The sequence below is a fragment of the Parasteatoda tepidariorum genome, chromosome 3 (assembly GCF_043381705.1).
Source record: "Parasteatoda tepidariorum isolate YZ-2023 chromosome 3, CAS_Ptep_4.0, whole genome shotgun sequence".
NCBI classification, from domain to species: Eukaryota; Metazoa; Arthropoda; class Arachnida; order Araneae; family Theridiidae; genus Parasteatoda; species Parasteatoda tepidariorum.
The window spans coordinates 76,590,101-76,599,977 of record NC_092206.1 but is presented as its reverse complement, the minus strand read 5'-3'; the positions used below and the strand labels follow the sequence as shown (position 1 = coordinate 76,599,977).

The 9,877-nt window shown below is 26.3% G+C and overlaps 1 protein-coding gene across 4 annotated transcripts in view; it reads right to left on the bottom strand.

The window, feature by feature from the left end:
* LOC107438118 (myb-like protein Q) overlaps window positions 1-9,877 on the bottom strand; it is an 87,030-nt gene that overhangs the window by 48,348 nt on the left and 28,805 nt on the right. Inside the window, exon 1 of one of the 4 annotated variants that reach the window (XM_071178864.1) lies at window positions 1,007-1,329. The exons of 2 other annotated variants lie outside the window; for them this stretch is intronic. In XM_071178864.1, the coding sequence (XP_071034965.1) occupies window positions 1,007-1,047 (41 nt within the window). In that variant the 5' untranslated portion in view covers window positions 1,048-1,329. Of the gene's footprint in view, window positions 1-1,006; window positions 1,330-9,877 lie in introns of those variants that run through there. One more of the 4 variants, XM_071178863.1, reaches the window with a different exon arrangement.

Here is a 9,877-nt window from a genome sequence, read left to right as displayed (position 1 = left end):
TATATATATATATAAACAAGGGTCATGCAATTCTTATAAATACATTTCATTACTGCTCAAAACAATATGAAAGCTAATCTGGTTTTTTGTGTTGTACAATATGAAAACCAAACAACCATAAAAATTACTTACATAATTAAATTAAATTATTGAGTAAAAGGATTCGATACAACGCTGGTTCATAATAAATATTATGTTACCTTTAGGGGGAACAAAAATAAATATTATATTACTTTCTTGGGTTAACTATGCTTCCTATAATAAATAACAAAAGAACATATGATATGGATTTAGTAAAAGGAAATTCTATACCATATTTTGCATAAATTTCATCAAAAAAGTTTTTTTTCTTCAATTTCTGATTTTTTCCTAAGACATTCGTATTAAAGTCTTATAAAACTGTTGAATTTCATTACTTTCTTGTTTCTTTATGCAAGAATTAATATTCATTATTGCAAACTTTGCGAAAAATAAATTATATGTACTCTGTTTAAAAATATAATAAACGAAACCACGAATTCATTATAAAATCACATAAAATTACTTTGCATATAAATTGTATGACAAGTTCATAATCAGAAAACTATTATATCAGAACATCTTTAATATACTATGCATCTTAAAATAATAGTTTTTAGAATAAAAAAACTTAATACATCTATATTAAGTATTTTTATGTAATTATTTATAATGCAATATATACTAGTATATATACTATTGTATGTAACAAAACGTTTATTAAACAGTGAAAAGCAAAGTTTTCATAGCTACTTAGTAATTATATTTTTTTTACTTTTCAAATTACAGTTCATAACGCAAAAAAATTAACAATATTTAAATCATAAATTTATATATTATAATTTATTATGTAATACATTAATACATGCACTATTATAAATAACAGTATAAATATTTATCATACAGTGGTAAACAAAATTTCTCATTTCTATTATCTAAATCATAATTGCTTTATTTTCTTAATTAAAACTTTCAAACAAAATCTCACCTTCCAAATAAACCGCCAGGACCAAGATCGGAATGTGCCATTTTTTTCTAGAATAAGAACTAAATTCTAAAGTTATATCAACGACGGTATTGTTCTTTTTCTTGTGACTGTGTCAATTGAAATCCTTAAATCTAAAATCATCAAGAAAACGCTCGTTTTTCTTCGCAGTGAGGACATATGTTCTTCGTCGAAAGCGGAACCCCAAAAACAAAATATATGAAAAGATTTCTTTTTATAAACATCTTTCCCGCTTTTTTTTCCAGAAACACGGTGCCCCAAATTGGGATTAGAAACTGCTTCCTCCACCTTCAACGTTTCTCAATTTGTCTTTAATCCAAATACGAAAGCATTTTTTTTAATTATAAAAAAACAACACATCTTGTGAGTAAAAAAAAGGATTCTAAAGATACTAAAAAAAGACGACTACAAACCAAAATCTCCACTTTTTTATAGAGCTTTTATTTGCAAAATATTTAAATCAAAAACCATCTCAAAAAGCTTTTGTTAAATACAGTGATGGAAAAATGTGCACAAAATGCAAAAATGAGCCTTACAAAAGTTACAAAATAGCTGAAGCAAAAAAAAGCCAAAAGCAAAATGTACAATGAAAATAATATGCAATACAAAATATACATTATATACAAAGAGCAAAAAAAACATGCTTTTGGGAGATGAATTTTTAGGTCCCTTAGCACCAGTAGCTCTGGCTTTCCATTTCTGGTATTAAATTTTCTCTTTTAGAGTTCTTTACTCTGGCAAAAAATAAATTTAATTTATATCACTATGGTCAAAGACATAAATTATCACAGTTGATAAATATCTGGGAGCACTTTGAAGATTTTTACGAATAAATCTTACAAGAGAATTTTAAAAAGAAATTTTTCCCTTTAATAAAATTTAAAACCTCTTTTAAGCTTTGAATAAATTTTAAAACTAAATTAAAGTTTTTTAGCGTTCTTTACTTTGACGAAAATTAATGGAATCTATATCACTATGGTCAAAGACAAAAATTATCATAGTTGATACATATGTTGGAACATTTTGAAGATTTTTACAAGTAAAATATTGCAGAAAAATATATAAAGGAATTTTTCATTTTAATAAAAGTTAAAAACTCTTTAAAGCTTTTAATACATTTCAAAAGTCAGCTAAATTTTCTTTTTTAGGATTCTTTACTCTGGCAAAAAATAAATTTAATTTATATCACAAAGACAAAAATTATCATAGTTGATAAATATGTTGGAACGCTTTGAAGATTTTACAAGTAAAATCTTACAAAAGAATATAGAAAGAAATTTTTCATTTTGATAAAATTTAAAAACTATCAAAATATTTTTCTATGTTATAATGCCCTTATCCATAACTTTTAATACATTGACAAAAAAGATGAATAGTCAAAAAAGTTGAAGAATAAAAAAGCCGTTAATGAATAGATAAATGGAATTTTTTTTAAAAATTGTCAAAACTTCTCTCAAGAAAGTAAAACATATTCAAACGGTTTTGAAGAGATAAAAATTAATTGTTTTATTTTATTTTAAAAATCTAAATTTTGATGATTTAGTCAAAATTAGCTATATTCTTATTCGTGCACTTTAAAAACCCTGGTAGTACATATGCAACATATACAGTTGTTTATACATTCAGTTATATAAGCAGTTAAATAAATAATCCCAAGAAACTGATGCGGTAATATAAAACTTGATTTTGAAAACTCAATTCGCTTCAAAAATACACAAATTGCAAATAACAGTTGGCGATTTTCAAGATGAAATGAAAATGATGAATGAAAATGAATTCTTGAAATTGGGCGACTGCTTTTGAGCGCTTGAAACATAACGACTGTTTCTAATGTGTATATTTTTGAAGCGAATAGAGTTTTTAAGCTCAAGTAATATATAAGCTGCTGTTTTAGGTCGCAAAATAGCTCTTCACATAATATTAATAACGAAAATGACGTTTCTTTACAATTTAGTATACATTCTTTTAGGATTCGCAACAAGAAATGCAGTGCTAATTTTGACATTTACTTTTCTTTTTGCAACTAAATTTATCAATGAAAGTCGCAGAGCTAATCTCAGCAAATGAATGTTAACAAGAGGATTTAAAATATCACAATTAACTTTCTAGCGCAAATGGCATTTCCTTAAAAATATAGCTTTTAGAATTAACAGTTAAATAAACAGTACTAATCTTATAAACTTTAAAGCTTAATTAACTGTGATTATAAATGAAAAATATTAATAGTTCTCTTAAAGAGCAAGTGGGACTTTTTTTCGAATTATATTGCCTTAGTCTGCTTTACATTAGAATTGATGTTGTAAAATAAAGTATAATATGAATTTTAATGCAAAGCATAACTTTAGAATTAAGCGTAAAGCAAAATATTTATAACATCAACTTAACTAAAGAATTACAGTAAGTTATTTCAAGCTTAAAATTTGGCGAAATCAATTATAGAAGTTGTTATTTGTTATTCTGAAACAATTTTTTTATACTTACATACATATACTTCAAGTTCAAATACTTTTACTATTTCTAGTAAAATCATACTCTGAAGAATTTTTCGTTTTTTGTCCTTTTTTTTAAATCTATTATTTTTGAAAAATAATAAACAAAAATTATGATATCAGTTGAATTAAAAATATTTTAAAGTGTATTTAAAATATTTTTAATTTAATTAGCAAAATTAACAAAGCAATAAATTAACAAAACGTATGAAATGTCGAAAATATTATAAGATCTGTTTAATACATTTTCAATTTAATTCACAAAATTAATTAAAATTGAAATAAAAATTACATGAATTAGAATGTTAGTTAACGTGAAATTATTTAAATACAGCGCCATATCACGCATCGAAACTGTTCAATACAATTTTTTCTCGTCTACATCTTTTATTCAAGATTTTTCCTTTTATTGTAACCATGATATATTTTTGTTTTTTGTACCTGGCAACTTAGATGAATAATTAACTTGTTTATGTTCTACATGACTCCGTGCCTGTTTTTGTGTTACGTAAGAAATATATAGTGAAAGAATTGAAATGTTTGTGAAAGAATGTAGAATGTGTTACTGAAGAGAACTGATACTTGATGGGCTTGGTTTACTCGAAATAGAATGGAAAGAACAATTTCTAACGTAAACAAATGCAATGTTTCAACAACCAATCAGAATCGAGATAGCCACACTACTTCACTTGCAAGCATCCCATTCTTATGTAAGGAAAGAAAAACCGCTCGTTCCTTAAAAAATGGGAAGGTAATCGCCGAAAAAGCGCCTAAAGTTATAAACGAGACAAAAGTTTATTTACTGTTCCATCAGTTTCAACTTTAATCCATCATCGCCGAACGAGTGACTCATCTTAGATAAACAAGGGGTGAGATGAGAGTAAATGAAGAGTGGAAGAAAGGTGATGTCTAAGAAATGGCTAAATTTAGACCGTCGCTAGGATGAGGCATGTTATTTCCACGCCAGACATTTCTAATTACGTTTAATTTAGATAGTTAGTTAGAAAAAATTCTATTTCAATTAAGTTATCTAAATTAATTCGTAATTAGCATGACTACCTATGTTTATGTTTACCTATCTTATTAATTATGATTAGCATAATGTCAAAAAAGTCAGACATAATTTGCGAACTATTTTGGAATTAAAATTGCATGAACCCATTCTGTAAGGATTATCAAATTCAGACACAGGCAGTGAAATTATACCGTCTTGGAATTGTCTCACATTTTCATTTACACTTTTAGAAGAAAAAAAAATTTAAAAATAGGTTGATTTGTATTATGTACAATTTTCGTATAGTGCGTGTAACACGCACAATTTTTTAATAGTACTTATCAATCCAATCTGTGCTTTAGAACTTTAGTATGGAAGTCAAATAGAATTTGTAAAATATTTCAAAACTGAAATTTCGAATAATTTTCAGTATCTGCTATTATAGAGTTCACACAAATGTAAAACTGGTTCCACAGAAATATTCAGTCGGCAAAACTTCAATAATTTGGAAATGGTGGTTGGAAATTCTTTAGTGGTTTAAATTTAAAGCTAGCTTCTAAATTTACCTTTTGGTTGATAGGTTGATAATGATTATTACAAGACAAGGCATTTTTTTTTTAGTTTGGTTTAATCAGCAATAAAATTCTAAATTATTTTAAATTTGCAGTTGAAAATTTGTTGAATCAAAGTATTTGAACTATTCTGGTGTTCGATTAATATATCACATAACATAGTCATTGGTTGCAGTTTTCAAAACGAAAAAATAATTTAAAATATTCAATATCACGCAAAGTGGGTTTAGGAGCGAAATTTAAAAAAGACTAAGCATGGAAGTGAGTTCAAAATACAATAGAAAAATGTCAAAAAGAAACTTAAAATAAACAGTGGCAACAAAAGAAACTTAAGTGATTTAAAAGAAACTTAAAGGTCAAAATAATTCTTTTTACGTTTTCAACAACTGTCTTTGTCGCTTTGTCCTAAAATTCTTCACAGTTTAAAAACTGAGACAGACACTAATAAACAAATAAAAACGAAGTTTTTAAGAAGAAAATTGGTTAAAAGCTATATTTAACTTAAAATAAGTTGTCTCAATAAAAATACTTATCTTCGAACAAACTTGTCTTATCTACTGACAATTGATTATGTAAAGTGTTCTTTAGAATATTTTGAAAGAATTGTTAAAAAAAGAGCTTTCGTAATGAAAATGGACAAAATAGTTATTCTATATCCTCTCGGATGATATTAAATTTGTCGTTGTAACACTAATAATAAGAATGATTGAACTTTCTGTTCATTTTATATGAGTATCATATTTTTCTACTTAAATTACCCATTATCTCAGAAAATATAAGAGTTTCAAATTCATATTAGAATTAAGAGTCTTTTATTCATATAAATGCTGATACCCTTGTTAACGACATTACTTAATCACCAACTCTCCATAGCTCATGGAAACGCATTTTACCCTGATTTGTCCTTCTGGCCAACTGTGGATTCTCTTTCGGACTATGTTTTTTCTTGTTTTGTTTCGTACATTATTTCTCCTTTTCGTTAGCAACTTAACGTTTTATATTTCAACTACTTTTGTTTCTTCTCATTCACGTCTGTTAAATCTTGAAAATGGGAGCTTGTTTTTGAGCGCTTGAAACATGTCGACTGCCGTTTCCAATTTTCATATTTTTGAAACTAATAAATATGAAACCAAGTGATATAAGAATTAATATAATAAACCAATAATTGATAATTGATATAATAAACAATTGATTGATATGATTGATTGATATGATTAATTGATATGATTGATTGATATGATTAATTGATATGATTAATTGATATGATTGATTGATATGATTGATTGATATGATTAATTGATATGATTGATTGATATAATTAATTGATATGATTGATTGATATGATTAATTGATATGATTGATTGATATGATTAATTGATATGATTGATTGATAACAAATAATTGATGTAATAAACCAAGTGATATAAGAATTTTATTTTTTGAAAATTTACTATGTTATTTATCTCATACCTGCATATTTTAACACAAATTTTTATGAAAGTAAAATTTTATTATTAATGAATAAGTTTTAGTATTTTGCCATTTCAAAACCTTCCTGATATTTTACAACTAATTAAAAAATTAATATCCATTAAGTATTAGTATGCATGCTTATGGATGATATTTACACTCAGTTGGGAAAAAAATAGAAACAAGACAATGTGTTAAATACACTAACATTGCCCAAGTGTATGAATCCTCTTGAAGTTTAACTTTCTTCTTATACCCATTCGCTGTCGGAGAAATGGAGATAGTAATCAGTCATGTGAAAAATACCTTTAAGAAGAAGGTAATAAGACACTTGCGTTTCTAAATTTTGAAAATTTTCCATTCTAAGCTACCATTTAAGAGTTTTTAAAAAAATCGCATGCACTTATTATTATTCTTAGATAGTTATAAGCATGTTTATGAAAATAATAAAATGTGGGTGCTTAAAGGTATCAGACTGGGTGAAAAGTGGCAAGTTCGACTCAAATTTCAAATTTTTTCTTATCAATATTTTAATTTCAGCTTGTTAACTTTTCAAAACCTTTCAAAATTTTTATCTCCGATTTTTAGAAATAAAATTACAGTTGCTTTTTCGTATGGTGACAAACAAAACCGAAACCGAAATTGATCCCACGAAAACTGAAAACTAAAATTTTTGTTTTGCTTTATTTATTTGAATAAACTGTACCTTTAAGACAAATAAAATTAATTTTATTTGCCTTAAAAATATAATTTCAATCCTTAATCTTCAAATTATGAATTTTTTTGTTGCCAAAATTTTTTTACATCATTTTAGAATTTTCCTGCCTTTTAGAATTTTTTTGCATTTCAAATGCATTTTCTGACAGAAAATTTATTGACTCTTAAACAAATTACAAAAAAAGTTAGAAATAGAATTTTTTGAAATTTTGTTCGTAGATTTTATATAAATTTAACGATATTTTGAAATTAAAGCTGAAGTCTAAATTTGAATTTGTTTTTTTTATTAAGCTATAGTTGAAAATATTTAGAGTTTTTCTCAAAAATTCGATATTAAACATTGTATTTAATTCTATTTCACTGTTATTGCTTCTCTTTAGTCTTTTATAATGATTTTAGCTCATAACAGAGATAATCACATTATTGATCCAAAAAAAAATTTTTTAAATTTATGCATTACGATTTGTGGTAAATCAGTTAACGTGACCTGAAACAGTTTTAGCTGTTAAGATCAAATGTACACTTAGTTTCAAAAATATTTTGTAATTTTTTAAAGTTTACGTTAAATTTATAATCTTATGACCGCTGGTTGCCAAACATAAAAGTAAAATTTTAATTGAGCCTTTAAAAAATAATTTCGAAATTAGTTGGACACCTTAACAAGATCAATGCCAAAATAAACTAGAAACTAGCATTTTTTTTTCAATGTTTATAGACCTACTATATAAAAAGCAATTGCAAAAGTCAAAGTCTGTACATTCTTACGAATATTCTAACTAAAATTGTTTTTACTTTTAAAAAATGTAAATTACATTTACTTTTAACTGTTTGAAATATCAGGGGAATTAAAGGAGAACAATATTCGCTCGTTAGATCAAATGAATAAAAGAATTTTAAATATTAATATTTTCTAAAGTATGACACATAAATGTAAAGACCAAGTTTTCCCAATTACAAATTTTTGAAGCAAAGCAGTTTAATTTCACGACTAACTAAAGTAGTGGAAAAATATACTAGATTTTTCCTATTACTAATATTTTATGCTTTATCCTTTTGTTACATGGCAAACAAAAGCCCTGTCAGTCATAAATCTGTAATCAAAAATAAAAGTAATGACAAATATATTTGTTGTCATGTTCATTTAACTAGTTATGAATGGAGCACAAACTCGTTCTTTATGTTCATTAAGTGCTTCTGGCATTAATGTTTCGTGAAAAGCGGGTGATAGTGATTTACTCTCAATCGCATGGCTGCCAAGATCTCCGGATCTTTCTTCATTTGATATTTTTTATTAGGTTTCACTCAAAAATTAGATTACAATGTTAAGCGTCACTCTACAAAATTCTGCATAAAATTACGGTTTAAAGTAGCGGAACTTCGGGTGCATCATCCTTAAAATTCGTTTTACCTTAATATCCATTTTTACCGTAAAATATCATAGCATAAATTTTACAATAATATTTAGCTAGAATTATTCACGGTCTTTACGGTAATTGTTACCGTAAAAATTACTTTTTATCAGAATTTTTGTTCGGTAACATTTTCCGGTAAAAGGGTTTTTGTAATAAAATGTACCAGCACTTTGAGTGCCGGTTCGTTTTTCAGCAATATTTTACAGTGCACAAAATAATGTGAACAATCATAACAAATCATATGTCTCGATAACAAATCTCGATCATAATCTCGATAACAAATCATATGTCTGCTGTTTAACAAAAGGGTCACTAATCGAAATTTCCTAACTGGGAAAACTTAATACATTCTGTACCATTTCGTGCGTCCCTTTTTATAATGTATGCAACCAAGCAGTTTCGAAATATATAAAAAATATATTATTTTTTATAAAAATTTTAAATACATTATTTTTAATTCTTTACATATATATGTATACAGTGGTGGCCAAAACTGTGAACATTTTTTGAAAGTTTCATGTTTTTCAACTTTGTGTGCTTGTAGAATATATTATTTTCACTTAAATACAAACGTTTATCCATCAAATTGAAGGTAATTTAATGTAGAATTTAATAATAAATACACTATTACAATATCTGTATTTCAAAAAAAGTTATACTCATTTTAGTAGAACAAACAAACACAAATCGTTTTGAATAAGAACGTGTTTTGAAATAAAAACGTACTAGCCAATCACAAACACTGTTCTTAGGACCAATCAAATGTCTGTAACTATAGTTTAGGTTATTTGGATGGTAAGAGAGTTATTGTTGTGGAAATATTTTGCGGAATGATACATACTAGTACAATTAAACAGAGTATTGCTGTTTTTGAATATTTAAAGTCCTTTTATTTAATTAAACTAATTTTAAGCAATGTCATCAACAAGAAGAACTAATTGGACATCTACAAAAAGAAGCCGAATTGTCATATTGAGAGAAAATGGCCTCTCTTATGCTGAAATTGCGAGAAACGTTGGTGGTTCAGTGACTTGTTCTGGTGTACGAAAGTTCTGTTTACGTTATGAAAAAACGAAATCAGTGGAAAATAAAGCCAAATCAGGCCGAAAAAAATGCACAAGTGCTACTGCCGATAGAAAAATTAAACGGCTATGCCTTCAAGATAGAAAAATTTCATCAGATGCCATTAGATGTGAAAT